Source organism: Gigantopelta aegis, chromosome 14 (genome assembly GCF_016097555.1).
Source record: "Gigantopelta aegis isolate Gae_Host chromosome 14, Gae_host_genome, whole genome shotgun sequence".
Lineage (NCBI taxonomy): Eukaryota > Metazoa > Mollusca > Gastropoda > Neomphalida > Peltospiridae > Gigantopelta > Gigantopelta aegis.
Window position 1 is genome coordinate 59,006,173 of NC_054712.1, and position 21,343 is coordinate 59,027,515.

Below are 21,343 nucleotides of genomic sequence, written 5' to 3' on the forward strand. Positions count from 1 at the left end.
TACATAATATATGGGTGTGACCATGTCATGTACACATTATAGAATGCTAAAAGAAAGATAAATGTCAAGACATATTTCTGTAATGTTTATTATTACTTTGATAATGTCAAATCTTTGATGAGAAGTGTACAGTATAACCTCAATTTAACACCAACTAATGTACCAATGCAATTGTGGCATTATATTGAGTTGGCATTATATCAAGTTGGCATTATATCGAGTTGGTGTTATATCGAGTCGGCGTTATACCGGCAGTATATCGAGCCGGCGGTATATCAAGGCGGCAGTATATCGAGTCTGTGGTATAACGAGTCGGCGGTATATCGAGTCGCAGTATACCGAGTCGGCGGTATAGTAAGGGTGCCTTGTGTTTACTTCCAAACATATTTTGTTTGAAGTTGCTAAATGTCAAATGAATGACATGTTTTAAATAAAAAATAAAAAAAAAATAACCAGGTAAAAAATTATGAAATATTTTATGTATTTTCCATATACGCAGGTATGCAGCTGCATATCACATGAGATTACAAATATTTTTTTATTATTAAAATATACGGGGGGGGGGCGGCGGCGGGCACAGCCAATAGCATTTTATTCCATTGCTGAAAAAGTCTGCATACCACCTGCAAATCCCAAACTAGACCCCTGATTTATAAACATGGCAAGTTAGAATGTTGATTCCCTTCTACAAAATGAAACTTTTACGTTTTAATGGCATCACGGACACTGCATGGCCATTGACTGATCCGGTTCAGTGTCGGACTCTTTCACTTCTTGACACTTTCAACAATCTGCTCGTCACTGAGACTGGCAAGTGTCTCAACCTCTTTACTAACATTAACAAACTCATCAAAGTCCATTCACAGTTCATTGTTGATAAAAACAAAACAAACCTGTGTGTTACGTCACCATCGAAATCCTGTAATGCTGTCATTTCATTGGCTGATGCTTCAAGCAACTCTGTGTGAGGCTCTCGGGGAACAACCTCTGTATGAATCCAACAGTTTTTGATGGTCGTGGCACTGATAATGTCCCAGGCTTGTTTTACCAAATAAATGCCGTCAATGTAATTAGAGATCATTACCAGACATGGAGTCATTAATCCACGAATGAAATAACGAATCGAATGCACCTATTTGTCACGTAATCATCAGACTGTCTTTTGTTCCTGTCCAGCGAGAGCTAATTGGGCATGAATACCGCGGCTACCCAAAGCAATTGTTGCTAATTGCCCCTCAAGAACACAAAGCACATTGACTGTCTACTACCAGTGGTCATCGGTGTTAGATTTTCACCAGTCAATTGGTTAAATCATGCACTCTGATTAACTGCTGGCCACACAGTTGGTGGAATTATCGAGGGGATTATAATGGCTAAATGGAGTTCGGTTCAAAAAGGACCTTGGTGGATGGTGGATGGCGAGGGTGGCAGTAAATCGAGGAAATTAAACAGGGATACAAATCAAGGGTACACTGTATATATATATTTTTTAAAGTATGGATTACTTGATATAAGCACAAAGACGTTAATATATAACCCAACTGTTGATTATAATTTAACTTAACACAAGTTACATAAAAAGGTATCACTCATTAAAAAAAAAGACAAGCAAGCACAAGTACATGCACATAATATATAATAGTGAATTATTTAACTTGTTATCATTTTCATTTTATTTTTTGCTGGTACTGAAAGTGAAAAAATAAATCTGCAAAGATTTATTTACAGAAAAAAAAGTGAAATGTAGTTTGCATACATTGTAATTCAGGAACTGCAGATGATTTTGTCCTGAAATTAGCAATGTTAAATCCTTTTAAATTAATATGACAGAAACTAGGTGCCATTTTATAGTTGTTGAAGTTAACACGTCTGTCATGTATGCAGCTATTGTAAGTTATAACTATGACATTAGACCTGACCGTCTGACATAACGGACTCCTGCTATACAAACAACCAATGAGATTTTTATATAAAATAGCTGCGTGTGGCAGTTTAGGTGAACTGGCCATTTTGTTATGCTGTCTTTACGTCTTTACTTTTTAAAAATTTTGACAACTGGGACGAGACATACTTAAAATGTTTATTCTTACGGTGGATTAATTACTGAGGTCAGTCCCTATTTTGGGAGGTTACAATTTTTACGGTTCCTGCAAGAAATTTGCAGGTTCTGTGCAGGATCCAAACAGCATTTATCCCCCATGCAAACATGTCCAGTTTAAGGAAAATTTAATGCTGTGATTGGCCAAAATACTTTATGGGTCATTGGGATTACCAGCAATGTGTAGAAACGTTTATACATGTACCATTTAAAAATTGAAATGAACCGCGGTCCGCAAACTGGGAAACGATGCACTGCACCGTGGGCCTAAAACCGCAGTTTTCAATAACATCAAATAATTGTCCCATCACTAATGGATGGATGGATGGGTGGGTGGGTGGGTTGGTGGTTGGATGGATGGATGGATGGATGGATGGATGGATGGATGGATGGATGGATGGATGGATGGATGGATGGATGGATGGGATGGATGGATGGATCTAATGGATGGATTGATTTATGTACAAACGGATGGATGGACAGAGGGAAGGAGGGAGTGAGATAGGAAGGTAGGTTTGGGAGGGAGGGATGGACAGACAGATGTACAGATGGATGGACAGGTGGATGGACAAATGTATGGATGGATGGACAGATGATCGGACAAATGAATGGACAGACAGATGAATGAATGTAACCATGCTTGCATGCATTGATGGATGGATACTTAGACATTTGGATAAAATTAATGAAGTGAGAATTCTAAGGACAGAGTGATATATAGTTAGACAGGAAGAAGGAATCAAGTGACAAACAATGAACAGTTGAGATTTAAAACTTGTCTGTGTTAAGACTGACCTGACTTGCCATCGTAGCTGGAGAGTGACGTGGGTGAGGGGGGTTGACAGGTGCGTTCCTTGGTGCGCTGTGTTCGGCTCGAGAAGGCTCGCACAAGTTCATGCATGCGTTCACTCAGAGTACTGCTCACATTCGACAGAGAGTTTGAGTTCGTCAGGCTGAAAAACACAGGCTATCATAGTTATTATCCACATCCTTCAACATAACAGAGTTAATAAAAATCATACTAAGCACACGTGTAATAACAAGTGTTATTATCCACATGCTTCACCTTAACCAAGTTAATAAATCTTATACTAAACACACGTGTATTAACAAGTGTTATTATCCACATGCTTCACCGTAACCAAGTTAATAAATCTTATACTAAACACACGTGTAATAACAAGTGTTATTATCCACATGCTTCAACATAACCGGGTTAATAAATCTTATACTAAACACACGTGTAATAACAAGTGTTATTATCCACACGCTTCAACATAACCGGGTTAATAAATCTTATACTAAACACACGTGTAATAACAAGTGTTATTATCCACACGCTTCAACATAACCTGGTTAATAAATCTTATACTAAACACACGTGTAATAACAAGTGTTATTATCCACATGCTTCAACATAACCGGGTTAATAAATCTTATACTAAACACACGTGTAATAACAAGTGTTATTATCCACATGCTTCAACATAACCGGGTTAATAAATCTTATACTAAACACACGTGTAATAACAAGTGTTATTATCCACATGCTTCAACATAACCAAGTTAATAAATCTTATACTAAACACACGTGTAATAACAAGTGTTATTATCCACATGCTTCAACATAACTGGGTTAATAATAATCATACGAAGCACACGTGTAATAACAAGTTAATGACATAATTTTGGGAAGCGACGTTATAACATGACATTGCTTCCCCAGTCCTAGCTCAGACTGCATGTGAAATATGACGTCATTTTGTTGTTTCCTTCTAGTTGTAGTTGAAACATTTCGAGACACTCCTTGTTATTCATAAAAAAAATATAATAATAATATGGATAATAAAGAAATTATTACACTCACATATGAATCGTACTGATTTTACAAAACTCGTGTCAGGATTCACATATTACCCTCACTCTCGCTCGGGCAATACAAAAATTCTGACACTCGTTTTGTAAACTCAGTACAACAAACAAATTCATATAATAATCTCTATATGAATAGCTTTTAAAACACCATGACTTACAAACATGAATAGCTGTTAGAACACTCACCCTGACATTTTTATATACATAGCTTTAAAAATACCATGATTTCAAACATACATAGCTTTAAAAATACCATGATTTCAAACATACATATCTTTAAAAATACCATGATTTCAAACATACATAGCTTTAAAAATACCATGATTTCAAACATACATAGCTTTAAAAATACCATGATTTCAAACATACATAGCTTTAAAAACACATACCCTGACATTCATTATAAAATTATATTTTTAAAAACTTACCCTTACATTCACATATACAGCTTTTAAAACATCATGACGTTCGAACATTCACAGCCTTTGAAACATTAACACCAACATTCCAATATACATTGTTTTTAAAACACTACCTTGACATTTAATGATACTCTTTTTAAAACAACTCGACATTCAAATATATTGTTTTTAAAACATCTTGAAATTTATTTAAAGGGACTGTCCCGAGTCTGTTACATTGTAACATATATACGCCCAACAGATAGTTTTTGAGGACTAGTATTACATTGTAACATATGTACGCCCAACAGATAGTTTTTGAGGACTAGTATTACATTGTAACATATGTACGCCCAACAGATAGTTTTTGAGGACTAGTATTACATTGTAACATATGTACGCCCAACAGATAGTTTTTGAGGACTAGTATTACATTGTAACATATGTACGCCCAACAGATAGTTTTTGAGGACTAGTATTACATTGTAACATATGTACGCCCAACAGATAGTTTTTGAGGACTAGTATTACATTGTAACATATGTACCCCAACAGATAGTTTTTGAGGACTAGTATTACATTGTAACATATGTACGCCCAACAGATAGTTTTTGAGGACTAGTATTACATTGTAACATATGTACCCCAACAGATAGTTTTTGAGGACTAGTATTACATTGTAACATATGTACGCCCAACAGATAGTTTTTTGAGGACTAGTATTACATTGTAACATATGTACATCCAACAGATAGTTTTTTGAGGACTAGTATTACATATCAAAGACAGTTTCCTGTTTACAATATCATTATTTAGACACATTTCCTCGGTTTCTCTCCAATTCAATTAATCAGATATCAGCATTTCGATTGTCTTAATCATGAAGACAGACCAAAAAGCAATCTTAATAACAAGTCATGTGACCAAAATTACTTTGACACAACTGGTCAGACATCAACGCCAAGAGCTGTACAAATGACGTCAAAACAACTGGTACGAACATGCAATGATGTTGCCCTGCCAATATAAAGTAAATAACCTATGAAATGCCGTCTAAATCGATTAGAAGACTTAAGACGTTTCTTTAGAAATAAGAACGGGCTCTGCTTCACTCCGTCCCTTCTTATTTCTGAAGAAACATCTTAATGCCTTCTAACCTATACCAAGTATGTAATTTTAGTCACCAAAACAACTATGTTAGACTATGTTAGACTATGTTAGACGCTAACATCTTACAATGGCTGCAAACTCAGGACAGTCCCTTTAATGACTAGCTGCTCACTAATACTTTGTTTTTGCAAGACTGTAACTTAGTGAGATATAATTGCATTTAAAAACTGAAGGCTTTGCATGTACAGTAATCATTATGACACTGCTAAAATCAATGGACTGAATTTACAATACCTGTTTTTCTTAAACGCACGTATTTAAGCATTGTAAATGTATGTAGTTATATGTATGTAGTTATATGTGTGTAGTTATATGTGTGTATGTAGTTATATGTGTGTATGTAGTTATGTGTTTGTATGTAGTTATACGTGTGTGTGTAGTTATACATGTGTATGTAGTTATACGCGTGTATGTAGTTGTATGTGTGTATATAGTTGTGTGCGTGTATGTAGTTGTGTGCGTGTGTGTACGTAGTTGTGTGCGTGTGTGTACGTAGTTGTGTGTGTGTACGTAGTTGTGTGTGTGTACGTAGTTGTGTGCGTGTACGTAGCTATATGCGTGTATGTAGTTGTGTGCAGTGTATGTAGTTGTGTGCGTGTATGTAGTTGTGTGCGTGTATGTAGTTGTGTGCGTGTGTGTACGTAGTTGTGTGCGTGTGTGTACGTAGTTGTGTGTGTGTACGTAGTTGTGTGTGTGTACGTAGTTGTGTGCGTGTACGTAGCTATATGCGTGTATGTAGTTGTGTGCAGTGTATGTAGTTGTGTGCGTGTATGTAGTTGTGTGCGTGTATGTAGTTGTGTGCGTGTAAGTAGTTGTGTGCATGTATGTAGTTGTGTGCGTGTAAGTAGTTGTATGCGTGTATGTAGTTGTATGCATGTATGCGTGTATGTAGTTGTGTGCGTGTGTGTAGTTGTGTGCGTGTATGTAGTTGTGTGCGTGTAAGTAGTTGTGTGCATGTATGTAGTTGTGTGCGTGTGTGTAGTTGTGTGCGTGTGTGTAGTTGTGTGCGTGTGTGTAGTTGTGTGCGTGTGTGTAGTTGTGTGCGTGTATGTAGTTGTGTGCGTGTATGTAGTTGTGTGTGTATGCGTGTATGTAGTTGTATGCATGTATGTAGTTGCATGCGTGTATGTAGTTGTGTGTGTGTATGTAGTTGTATGCGTGTGTGTAGTTGTGTGCATGTGTGTAGTTGTGTGCGTGTGTGTAGTTGTGTGTGTAGTTGTGTGCGTGTGTGTAGTTGTGTGCGCGTGTGTAGTTGTGTGCGTGTGTGTAGTTGTGTGCTCGTGTGTAGTTGTGTGCTCGTGTGTAGTTGTAGGCGTGTATGTAGTTGTGTGTGTGTGTGTATGTAGTTATATGTGTGTATGTAGTTATAGGTGTGTATGTAGTTATGTGTGTGTATGTAGTTATATGTGTGTATGTAGTTATAGGTGTGTATGTAGTTATAGGTGTGTATGTAGTTATATGTGTGTATGTAATTATAGGTGTGTATGTAGTTATAGGTGTGTATGTAGTTATAGGTGTGTATGTAATTATAGGTGTGTATGTAGTTATATGTGTGTATGTAGTTATAGGTGTGTATGTAGTTATAGGTGTGTATGTAGTTATAGGTGTGTATGTAGTTATATGTGTGTATGTAATTATAGGTGTGTATGTAGTTATATGTGTGTATGTAGTTATATGTGTGTATGTAGTTATAGGTGTGTATGTAGTTATAGGTGTGTATGTAGTTATAGGTGTGTGTATGTAGTTATAGGTGTGTATGTAGTTATATGTGTGTATGTAGTTATAGGCGTGTATGTAGTTATAGGCGTGTATGTAGTTATATGTGTGTATGTAGTTATAGGTGTGTAAGTCTAAACAGGCTTTGTAAATATGGCCCAATATATTTAATATTTAAATTACCACAGGACATAAATTCAGATCTTCTCAACTCTAATTATATAATCACTTTAACAATTTTAATAATAATATTAATAATTATAATCATAAAACATCATCAACATTATTATTTTTAAAATGTTTTAATTACAGGTAAAATAATTTTCTTATTATACAAACTGTAGAAAAAAAAAAATAATAATAATTTGTTGAGACAACTGCTATGTTCTTCTTCCAATAAACTCATGGTAAGAAATTCAAATATACAAAAATAACAAAAAAAGTACTAACATTATAACAAAACCATATATGCACTTTAATCTGTTATTACTACTACTAACACCATTAGGAGTTAATATATTGAAACTACAACAATATTGTATATGGCAAAACAGCAAAAATATTAAATACAGTTATTCTCTTAATATTTTTTTAAAACTATCATGTCTAAATTCATCTTTCGAACTCAAAACACAAAGAACTTACATTGTTTTCAAACTGAATCTCTGTGCCATTTCCAAAGACCACACAACTTTGTGTCTCTCTTAAAGTGTGACTATGACAACCAAGAAAATCCACATTCTTGTGTTGTAAGGATAACCCAAAAAACATATTGCTTCATGTAACCCAGCTAGCTCATAAAAATCTCCCCGATTCATTTGGTTTAAACCATTAGAACTTTTTCCTTCCATTTTTCAATACAGCCATAAACAAACAAAAAAAGGCACAGTGACATAACGGTCTGCTGATAAATAAACCTTAGAAATTCAGTTCATATTGCAACAGCAATTTAGGTCAGATGATAACAAAGTAAATACTTGGTAATCATTCAGTTCATATTGCGACAGCAATTTAGGTCAGATGATAACAAAGTAAATACTTGGTAATCATTCAGTTCATATTGCGACAGCAATTTAGGTCAGATGATAACAAAGTAAATACTTGGTAATCATTCAGTTCATATTGTGACAGCAATTTAGGTCAGATGATAACAAAGTAAATACTCGGTAATCATTCAGTTCATATTGCGACAGCAATTTAGGTCAGATAATAACAAAGTAAATACTCGGTAATCATTCAGTTCATATTGCGACAGCAATTTAGGTCAGATGATAACAAAGTAAATACTCGGTAATCATTCAGTTCATATTGCGACAGCAATTTAGGTCAGATGATAACAAAGTAAATACTCGGTAATCATTCAGTTCATATTGCGACAGCAATTTAGGTCAGATGATAACAAAGTAAATACTTGGTAATCATACAAATGCTGTTGCTGATCAGTTTTTCTTAAGTTCTTTTCAGCGACATTGCTGATTGCTGCCGCGAAGTTCAAGGACTGTATAATATATATAAAATGATGTACTAGACAACAGCAAAACAAATATCTGTTAAAGATGGCCTACTCAGTATGTCTACATTCAAACAGCTGGTTTCCAGTAAAAGACCACAAATCTTCATCAAAGTATTCAACGACTGTCAGACAACTTCCTAATAAACGGTACGGTAAAGTATTCAACGACTGTCAGACAACTTCCTAATAAACGGTACGGTAAAGCCAAACATCACAGGATCAATTACTTCTGCTCATCAAACATGGCTTATTTCTTGCCACTAATAAAAAAAATTCTCTGATTTGAACAGATTTTCTATGACAGTTTTACAATATCATAATGGTTTGTTTTTGTTTAACAACACCACTACAGCACATTGATTTATTGATCATTGGCTATTGGATGTCAAACATTTGGTAATTTTGATTCGTAGTCGTCAGAGGAAACACACTACATTTTCCATTAGTAGCAAGGGATGTTTTATATGCACCATCCCAGACAGGAATAGCACATACCATGGCCTTTGATATACCAGCTGTGTACAATATCATAATGCTAAAATAGCTTAGAAAATCTGTAGCCTGGTAACCCAAATTTATTTATTTTGAAATCTTTTATTAAAGCATCTGTTTGTAAGTTAAAGGGACAGACCCTAGTTTTTAAACACTTCAGCATATTTTTCACCATTAGAGTCGTTTATGATCACTGAAATCAAACATATTACTTATATTTCATTGTTTTGATAATCCATTTCTGTACAACCGAAGTTTTTCTGGTCATCCTGGTGTTTCTAATACCAAAAAATGCAAATTTCATATTTTTGAAAACGCACGTGCGTCTGAGAAATAACAGGTATGGAGACTTGTTTTAATTTATTTTTAATGATATTTCACCATTTCAATGCCACACTCTTATTTAACTGTCTTGTAACATTATCCAAATGTATTACAGGTTTGTAACATAACCAAACTTAGTGTCCATTTTTATGGGGTGAAACTAGGGTATGCACCTTTAACAATGTTTTATTTCATTAGTTCCAGTATAAGATATAAATTTGTACTTTAGCACAGAAGACCAACTTGATTGACGACGTCTTAATAAATAAAACATTCATAAGAGTACAATAAATAAAAACACCCATAAACAGATCAAGTATAAGATATAAATCTGCACTTTAGCACAGAAGACCAACTTGATTGATGATGTCTTAATAAATAAAACATTCATAGGAGTACAATAAATAAAAACACCCATAAACAGTTCAAGTATAAGATATAAATCTGTACTTTAGCACAGAAGACCAACTTGATTGATGATGTCTTAATAAATAAAATATTCATAGGAGTACAATAAATAAAAACACCCATAAACAGTTCAAGTATAAGATATAAATCTGCACTTTAGCACAGAACTTGATTGATGATGTCTTAATAAATAAAACATTCATAGGAGTACAATAAATAAAAACACCCATAAACAGTTCAAGTATAAGATATAAATCTGCACTTTAGCACAGAACTTGATTTATGATGTCTTAATAAATAAAACATTCATAGGAGTACAATAAATAAAAACACCCATAAACAGTTCAAGTATAAGATATAAATCTGCACTTTAGCACAGAAGACCAACTTGATTGATGATGTCTTAATAAATAAAATATTCATAGGAGTACAATAAATAAAAACACCCATAAACAGTTCAAGTATAAGATATAAATCTGCACTTTAGCACAGAAGACCAACTTGATTGATGATGTCTTAATAAATAAAACATTCATAGGAGTACAATAAATAAAAACACCCATAAACAGTTCAAGTATAAGATATAAATCTGCACTTTAGCACAGAACTTGATTGATGATGTCTTAATAAATAAAACATTCATAGGAGTACAATAAATAAAAACACCCATAAACAGTTCAAGTATAAGATATAAATCTGCACTTTAGCACAGAACTTGATTGATGATGTCTTAATAAATAAAACATTCATAGGAGTACAATAAATAAAAACACCCATAAACAGTTCAAGTATAAGATATAAATCTGCACTTTAGCACAGAAGACCCAACTTGATTGATGATGTCTTAATAAATAAAACATTTATAAGAGTACAATAAATAAAAACACCCATAAACAGTTCAAGTATAAGATATAAATCTGCACTTTAGCACAGAAGACCAACTTGATTGATGATGTCTTAATAAATAAAACATTCATAAGAGTACAATAAATAAAAACACCCATAAACAGTTCAAGTATAAGATATAAATCTGTACTTTAGCACAGAAGACCAACTTGATTGATGATGTCTTAATAAATAAAACATTCATAAGAGTACAATAAATAAAAACACCCATAAACAGTTCAAGTATAAGATATAAATCTGCACTTTAGCACAGACCTTGACTGATGATGTCTTAATAAATAAAACATTCATAAGAGTACAATAAATAAAAACACCCATAAACAGTTCAAGTATAAGATATAAATCTGCACTTTAGCACAGAACTTGACTGATGATGTCTTAATAAATAAATCATTCATAAGAGTACAATAAATAAAAACACCCATAAACAGTTCAAGTATAAGATATAAATCTGCACTTTAGCACAGAACTTGACTGATGATGTCTTAATAAATAAAACATTCATAGGAGTACAATAAATAAAAACACCCATAAACAGTTCAAGTATAAGATATAAATCTGCACTTTAGCACAGAACTTGACTGATGATGTCTTAATAAATAAAACATTCATAAGAGTACAATAAATAAAAACACCCATAAACAGATCAAGTATAAGATATAAATCTGCACTTTAGCACAGAAGACCAACTTGATTGATGATGTCTTAATAAATAAAACATTCATAAGAGTACAATAAATAAAAACACCCATAAACAGATCAAGTATAAGATATAAATCTGCACTTTAGCACAGAAGACCAACTTGATTGATGATGTCTTAATAAATAAAACATTCATAGGAGTACAATAAATAAAAACACCCATAAACAGTTCAATATAATCTGACTTTAGCACAGAAGACCCAACTTGATTGAATGTCTTAATAAATCATAGGAGTACAATAAATAAAAACACCCATAAACAGTTCAAGTATAAGATATAAATCTGCACTTTAGCACAGAACTTGATTGATGATGTCTTAATAAATAAAACATTCATAGGAGTACAATAAATAAAAACACCCATAAACAGTTCAAGTATAAGATATAAATCTGCACTTTAGCACAGAACTTGATTGATGATGTCTTAATAAATAAAACATTCATAGGAGTACAATAAATAAAAACACCCATAAACAGTTCAAGTATAAGATATAAATCTGCACTTTAGCACAGAACTTGATTGATGATGTCTTAATAAATAAAACATTCATAAGAGTACAATAAATAAAAACACCCATAAACAGTTCAAGTATAAGATATAAATCTGCACTTTAGCACAGAACTTGATTGATGATGTCTTAATAAATAAAACATTCATAAGAGTACAATAAAAAACACCCATAAACAGTTCAAGTATAAGATATAAATCTGCACTTTAGCACAGAACTTGATTGATGATGTCTTAATAAATAAAACATTCATAGGAGTACAATAAATAAAAACACCCATAAACAGTTCAAGTATAAGATATAAATCTGCACTTTAGCACAGAAGACTGATGATGTCAACTTGATTGATGATGTCTTAATAAATAAAACATTCATAGGAGTACAATAAATAAAAACACCCATAAACAGTTCAAGTATAAGATATAAATCTGCACTTTAGCACAGAACTTGATTGATGATGTCTTAATAAATAAAACATTCATAGGAGTACAATAAATAAAAACACCCATAAACAGTTCAAGTATAAGATATAAATCTGCACTTTAGCACAGAACTTGATTGATGATGTCTTAATAAATAAAACATTCATAGGAGTACAATAAATAAAAACACCCATAAACAGTTCAAGTATAAGATATAAATCTGCACTTTAGCACAGAACTTTAGCACAGAACTTGACTGATGATGTCTTAATAAATAAAACATTCATAGGAGTACAATAAATAAAAACACCCATAAACAGTTCAAGTATAAGATATAAATCTGCACTTTAGCACAGAAGACCCAACTTGATTGATGATGTCTTAATAAATAAAACATTTATAAGAGTACAATAAATAAAAACACCCATAAACAGTTCAAGTATAAGATATAAATCTGCACTTTAGCACAGAAGACCAACTTGATTGATGATGTCTTAATAAATAAAACATTCATAAGAGTACAATAAATAAAAACACCCATAAACAGTTCAAGTATAAGATATAAATCTGTACTTTAGCACAGAAGACCAACTTGATTGATGATGTCTTAATAAATAAAACATTCATAAGAGTACAATAAATAAAAACACCCATAAACAGTTCAAGTATAAGATATAAATCTGCACTTTAGCACAGAACTTGACTGATGATGTCTTAATAAATAAAACATTCATAAGAGTACAATAAATAAAAACACCCATAAACAGTTCAAGTATAAGATATAAATCTGCACTTTAGCACAGAACTTGACTGATGATGTCTTAATAAATAAATCATTCATAAGAGTACAATAAATAAAAACACCCATAAACAGTTCAAGTATAAGATATAAATCTGCACTTTAGCACAGAACTTGACTGATGATGTCTTAATAAATAAAACATTCATAGGAGTACAATAAATAAAAACACCCATAAACAGTTCAAGTATAAGATATAAATCTGCACTTTAGCACAGAACTTGACTGATGATGTCTTAATAAATAAAACATTCATAAGAGTACAATAAATAAAAACACCCATAAACAGATCAAGTATAAGATATAAATCTGCACTTTAGCACAGAAGACCAACTTGATTGATGATGTCTTAATAAATAAAACATTCATAAGAGTACAATAAATAAAAACACCCATAAACAGATCAAGTATAAGATATAAATCTGCACTTTAGCACAGAAGACCAACTTGATTGATGATGTCTTAATAAATAAAACATTCATAGGAGTACAATAAATAAAAACACCCATAAACAGTTCAAGTATAAGATGTAAATCTGCACTTTAGCACAGAACTTGATTGATGATGTCTTAATAAATAAAACATTCATAGGAGTACAATAAATAAAAACACCCATAAACAGTTCAAGTATAAGATATAAATCTGCACTTTAGCACAGAACTTGATTGATGATGTCTTAATAAATAAAACATTCATAGGAGTACAATAAATAAAAACACCCATAAACAGTTCAAGTATAAGATATAAATCTGCACTTTAGCACAGAACTTGACTGATGATGTCTTAATAAATAAAACATTCATAGGAGTACAATAAATAAAAACACCCATAAACAGTTCAAGTATAAGATATAAATTTGCACTTTAGCACAGAACTTGATTTATGATGTCTTAATAAATAAAACATTCATAGGAGTACAATAAATAAAAACACCCATAAACAGTTCAAGTATAAGATATAAATCTGCACTTTAGCACAGAAGACCAACTTGATTGATGATGTCTTAATAAATAAAATATTCATAGGAGTACAATAAATAAAAACACCCATAAACAGTTCAAGTATAACATATAAATCTGCACTTTAGCACAGAACTTGATTGATGATGTCTTAATAAATAAAACATTCATAGGAGTACAATAAATAAAAACACCCATAAACAGTTCAAGTATAAGATATAAATCTGCACTTTAGCACAGAACTTGATTGATGATGTCTTAATAAATAAAACATTCATAGAAGTACAATAAATAAAAACACCCATAAACAGTTCAAGTATAAGATATAAATCTGCACTTTAGCACAGAAGACCCAACTTGATTGATGATGTCTTAATAAATAAAATTTTCATAAGAGTACAATAAATAAAAACACCCATAAACAGTTCAAGTATAAGATATAAATTTGCACTTTAGCACAGAAGACCAACTTGATTGATGATGTCTTAATAAATAAAACATTCATAAGAGTACAATAAATAAAAACACCCATAAACAGTTCAAGTATAAGATATAAATCTGCACTTTAGCACAGAACTTGACTGATGATGTCTTAATAAATAAAACATTCATAAGAGTACAATAAATAAAAACACCCATAAACAGATCAAGTATAAGATATAAATCTGCACTTTAGCACAGAAGACCAACTTGATTGATGATGTCTTAATAAATAAAACATTCATAAGAGTACAATAAATAAAAACACCCATAAACAGTTCAAGTATAAGATATAAATCTGCACTTTAGCACAGAAGACCAACTTGATTGATGATGTCTTAATAAATAAAACATTCATAAGAGTACAATAAATAAAAACACCCATAAACAGTTCAAGTATAAACATTCTGAAATGATATAATCAATATGGGAGAGACAAACCAATTAAAATGTTATTAGGTGTTCAGAAAGTAGTATCACTCATAATTAAGCACATTATTATTCTGTCACAAATCCCTTACAGTGTTTTCTCCAATGTTAGTAAATTTAACCTAATGTTAGTCAATTTAGTTTTTGTCATTTAATTAATATTCTCAAATTAGGACGTGATTAATTTCAACTTATTTTCTTGTTTATATCAAATTAAGGTTCATGCACAATGTCCTGGCAATAACATTATCAATCTGGATTGCCTGTCCAGGACAGTGATTAGTAATCTGGCAGTTTTTACTCACCGAACAATAAATGATTTCACCATATCCACAGTGGTGCCTTCCAAAATGTAAGAACTAATTCCTCTATGTCCATAATGCAATCTTCCAAAAACTAATTTCCCTATGTCCACAATGCAATCTTCCAAAATGTAAGAACTACTTTCCCTATGTCCACAATGCAATCTTCCAAAATGTAAGAACTACTTTCCCTATGTCCACAATGCAGTCTTCCAAAATGTAAGAACTACTTTCCCTATGTCCACAATGCAGTCTTCCAAAATGTAAGAACTACTTTCCCTATGTCCACAATGCAGTCTTCCAAAATGTAAGAACTACTTTCCCTATGTCCACAATGCAGTCTTCCAAAATGTAAGAACTACTTTCCCTATGTCCACAATGCAATCTTCCAAAATGTAAGAACTACTTTCCCTATGTCCACAATGCAGTCTTCCAAAATGTAAGAACTACTTTCCCTATGTCCACAATGCAGTCTTCCAAAATGTAAGAACTACTTTCCCTATGTCCACAATGCAGTCTTCCAAAATGTAAGAACTACTTTCCCTATGTCCACAATGCAGTCTTCCAAAATGTAAGAACTAATTTCCCTATGTCCACAATGCAATCTTCCAAAATGTAAGAACTACTTTCCCTATGTCCACAATGCAGTCTTCCAAAATGTAAGAACTACTTTCCCTATGTCCACAATGCAGTCTTCCAAAATGTAAGAACTACTTTCCCTATGTCCACAATGCAGTCTTCCAAAATGTAAGAACTACTTTCCCTATGTCCACAATGCAGTCTTCCAAAATGTAAGAACTACTTTCCCTATGTCCACAATGCAGTCTTCCAAAATGTAAGAACTACTTTCCCTATGTCCACAATGCAGTCTTCCAAAATGTAAGAACTACTTTCCCTATGTCCACAATGCAATCTTCCAAAATGTAAGAACTACTTTCCCTATGTCCACAATGCAATCTTCCAAAATGTAAGAACTAATTTCCCTACGTCCACAATGCAATCTTCCAAAATGTAAGAACTACTTTCCCTATGTCCACAATGCAATCTTCCAAAATGTAAGAACTAATTTCCCTACGTCCACAATGCAATCTTCCAAAATGTAAGAACTACTTTCCCTATGTCCACAATGCAATCTTCCAAAATGTAAGAACTACTTTCCCTATGTCCACAATGCAATCTTCCAAAATGTAAGAACTACTTTCCCTATGTCCACAATGCAGTCTTCCAAAATGTAATAACTACTTTCCCTATGTCCACAATGCAATCTTCCAAAATGTAATAACTAATTTCCCTATGTCCACAATGCAATCTTCCAAAATGTAATAACTAATTTCCCTATGTCCACAATGCAATCTTCCAAAATGTAATAACTAATTTCTACAACATATTACCATTAAAAAGAATCACAAAAATTGGGAGATTAAGGTGCTTTTTTTCTCAGATATAACAAGAAAATTGTCAAGTACTACTAAAATTGTCAAGTACTAAAATTGTGTACCAAAACTGATACATGGCTAATTGTAATGGCAATATGTATATGTTTCAAGCACTAGTAGTATTTAATTCACAATTTAAAGTGAAAAATCTGTTTTGTTTAACAATACCACTAGAGTACACTGAAGGTCAAAGATTGGGTAATTCTGACTCGTAGTCTTCAGAGGAAATCTGCAATATTTACCCATTAGCAGCAAGGAATCTTTTATATGCATTTTCACAAAACAGATCAACACATACCATAGCCTTTGATATACAGTTGTTGGTTGGGAGAGGAAAAAAATCCTATGGATCCACCGACAACCACACCATGTTTGCAGGGAAATTTCCAAGCTCTGATTTTCCAAAAAGTAAATACTGATTTTTCTTTTCTACTGGTGAATAATAACAAATGTAACCACTGATTTCACCATAGCCATAATGAAATTATAAAATATGAAACGACTCCTTCAGAAATTATACAAAATAATTCCACACACTGCGATGCAATCATTAATCCACAATAATGCAGATATTAACCAAAGTTATGTTCACAACAGACAATTACCTTAATTTTGAATTATACAACAGAATCACACACACTGCAATGTAATCATTAATTCATAATAATGCAGAAATTAACCAAGGTGACTTTGACAATAGACAAATTCTTTAAAATTAAATCCAACCTTTTTGCAAGAGACCCATGACTTTGCAATCATAAAAATGAGCAAAGACTGCTTCAGACACTATACACACTGGAGTTTGACACACTACAATGAAATCATTCATTCCATAATGGGGCAGACAATTGACCAATGCTACTTTCACTGAGAACAGTTCCATTAATTCTGAATGCACACTCTTTGCCAGACACCCATGACTTGAAATGCTTCAACAACAGTCAACTCAAACATACAAATCCTTGACTGCATCACAACAGAAATTATTTGAGAAATAAAAACTCTTTTTTAACTATCTTCCAGCTGATACAAATAAGAATTCACTCCAAAATGTCCCAACAAAGATGAAAGCTATGAACTAGCAAAGGTCTTTCACAATAGAGAACAAAGACGTACGCCAGGAACTACAAAGGTCTTTCATAAAACAGAACATTAAAACCTAATCATAACTAAGCCAGGAAGCCATGTGTCATAAGACCCAATGATACATTCTACACCATGGGAAGCGGGCAAAGATAAAATGAATTTACATTTCCATACCATTCTTCAAATAATGTGCAGATAAACACGGCTATTCCTGGAAGAAGAACTTCCATGATTGCTTTGCATTCTAAAGGAAGCTGTATTATTTCTCGTCTCTGTGGCTGCTAAGAGAAACATAATGAGGTGTCAGACACCAGTATTGATGAATGTTTGAACGAAATCACAAGAAAATGAATTGCATTGAAAATTTAATTGGTTGGGGATTATCTCTAAGGAACAGGACTTCCAGTACTGATATCTGAAGCACTGTGATCATCAGTTCCTTATTTTGGAGGACGGGATCAGTTTTTACTTGGATGACTTGAATTCAGTTCAGAGTTGTTCCACAGATGATTACACGAAGGGTGGGTAGGAAAGCAGTATATGTTGAAGGACAGCTCGATCAGTACATTTTAAACTATGGCCAATTTGTGTCTAATATTTAACATTTGGTCGAGAGAAAGGGAAAAAATCTACAGCAATTTGGTGTTTAACATATGGTTAACTTAACATTTTAAGTTGAGATAGAGAAAGAAAGAAAACCTTATGTCATGACACAGGATACTCATTCAAATAGCAGTCAAGGATGTTTACATGTACTTTCCCCTAGACAGGATAGTACATACCTAGGTCTTTGAGGTACCAGTTGTGTGATGCTGGTTTGGATGGGGAAAACTTGATTCCATTAAGGTGAGTGCTCGTTAATATACCCACAATACACAAACTAAAATCTTAAACCAACTATGCATTGTAATAGATGCAGAAGACCCATAAAATAATAATTAATATGTCTCCTGTTGGTGTTTAACAGTCATGGTTTTGGGCACATTTAAGAAAAACATTACTTCTTACATAATAAAGTTTTAAAGTGACAGTGATTTTAGGCACATTTAAGCAACATATTATTTCTTACCATAACAGTGTTTAAAAGTCGTGGTAATTTTAAGCATATGCTATTATTATCATTATATTTTTTCAAAGCCTGCAGTGATTCATTTTTTTTTTAAAGAAGCTTTTTTACACATTTCAGCTACACATTATTGCTTAATTTACCATAATAGTCTTTAAAGGTCATGGTTTAGTTTTTGGCACATATAATCAACACATTATTTCTTACCATGATAATGTTTCAAAGTCATGGTGGTTTTTGGCACATATAATCAACACATTATTTCTTACCATGATAATGTTTCAAAGCCATGGTGGTTTTTGGCACATATAATTAACACATTATTTCTTACCATGATAATGTTTCAAAGTCATGATTGTTTTTGGCACATATAATCAACACATTATTTCTTACCATGATAAAGTTTCAAAGTCATGGTGAGTTTTGGCACATATAATCAGCACATTATTTCTTATCAAGATAATTTTTTCGAAGTAAGTCGTGGTGGTGTTTGCCTGGAGTCGGTGTAAGTCATGGTGGTGTTTGGCTGGAGTCGGTGTAGGTTGTGGTGACTTTTGGCTGGAGTCGGTGTAAGTCATGGTGGTGTTTGGCTGGAGTCGGTGTAAGTCCTGGTGGTGTTTGGCTGGAGTCGGTGTAAGTCCTGGTGGTGTTTGGCTGGAGTCGGTGTAGGTCGTGGTGACTTTTGGCTGGAGTCGGTGTAAGTCGTGGTGGTGTTTGGCTGGAGTCAGTGTAAGTCGTGGTGGTGTTTGGCTGGAGTCGGTGTAAGTCACGGTGGTGTTTGGCTGGAGTCGGTGTAAGTCGTGGTGGTGTTTGGCTGGAGTCGGTGTAAGTCGTGGTGGTGTTTGGCTGGAGTCGGTGTAAGTCGTGGTGGTGTTTGGCTGGAGTCGGTGTAAGTCGTGGTGGTGTTTGGCTGGAGTCGGTGTAAGTCACGGTGGTGTTTGGCTGGAGTCGGTGTAAGTCACGGTGGTGTTTGGCTGGAGTCGGTGTAAGTCACGGTGGTGTTTGGCTGGAGTCGGTGTAAGTCGTGGTGGTGTTTGGCTGGAGTCGGTGTAAGTCGTGGTGGTGTTTGGCTGGAGTCGGTGTAAGTCGTGGTGGTGTTTGGCTGGAGTCGGTGTAAGTCACGGTGGTGTTTGGCTGGAGTCGGTGTAAGTCACGGTGGTGTTTGGCTGGAGTCGGTGTGGCTGGAGTCGGTGTAAGTCGTGGTGGTGTTTGGCTGGAGTCGGTGTAAGTCGTGGTGGTGTTTGGCTGGAGTCGGTGTAAGTCGTGGTGGTGTTTGCCTGGAGTCGGTGTAAGTCATGGTGGTGTTTGCCTGGAGTCGGTGTAGGTCGTGGTGACTTTTGGCTGGAGTCGGTGTAAGTCGTGGTGACTTTTGGCTGGAGTCGGTGTAAGTCGTGGTGGTGTTTGGCTGGAGTCGGTGTAAGTCGTGGTGGTGTTTGGCTGGAGTCGGTGTAGGTCGTGGTGGTGTTTGGCTGGAGTCGGTGTAAGTCCTGGTGGTGTTTGGCTGGAGTCGGTGTAAGTCGTGGTGGTGTTTGGCTGGAGTCGGTGTAAGTCGTGGTGGTGTTTGGCTGGAGTCGGTGTAAGTCGTGGTGGTGTTTGGCTGGAGTCGGTGTAAGTCGTGGTGGTGTTTGGCTGGAGTCGGTGTAAGTCGTGGTGGTGTTTGGCTGGAGTCGGTGTAAGTCGTGGTGGTGTTTGGCTGGAGTCGGTGTAGGTCGTGGTGACTTTTGGCTGGAATCGGTGTAAGTCGTGGTGACTTTTGGCTGGAGTCGGTGTAAGTCGTGGTGGTGTTTGGCTGGAGTCGGTGTAAGTCGTGGTGGTGTTTGGCTGGAGTCGGTGTAAGTCGTGGTGGTGTTTGGCTGGAGTCGGTGTAAGTCGTGGTGGTGTTTGGCTGGAGTCGGTGTAAGTCGTGGTGGTGTTTGGCTGGAGTCGGTGTAAGTCGTGGTGGTGTTTGGCTGGAGTCGGTGTAAGTCGTGGTGGTGTTTGGCTGGAGTCGGTGTAAGTCACGGTGGTGTTTGGCTGGAGTCGGTGTAAGTCGTGGTGGTGTTTGGCTGGAGTCGGTGTAAGTCGTGGTGGTGTTTGGCTGGAGTCGGTGTAAGTCGTGGTGGTGTTTGGCTGGAGTCGGTGTAAGTCCTGGTGGTGTTTGGCTGGAGTCGGTGTAAGTCACGGTGGTGTTTGGCTGGAGTCGGTGTAAGTCATGGTGGTGTTTGGCTGGAGTCGGTGTAAGTCATGGTGACTTTTGGCACATTTAAGCAA

The 21,343-nt window shown here is 34.6% G+C and overlaps 1 protein-coding gene across 2 annotated transcripts in view; it reads right to left on the reverse strand.

Moving 5' to 3' along the window:
• LOC121388204 (cyclic nucleotide-gated cation channel beta-1-like) overlaps positions 1 to 21,343 on the reverse strand; it is a 198,998-nt gene that overhangs the window by 33,148 nt on the left and 144,507 nt on the right. For both annotated transcript variants that reach the window (XM_041519472.1, XM_041519474.1), the window contains one exon: positions 2,894 to 3,051. In XM_041519472.1, the coding sequence (XP_041375406.1) occupies positions 2,894 to 3,051 (158 nt within the window). The remainder of the gene's footprint in view (positions 1 to 2,893; positions 3,052 to 21,343) is intronic.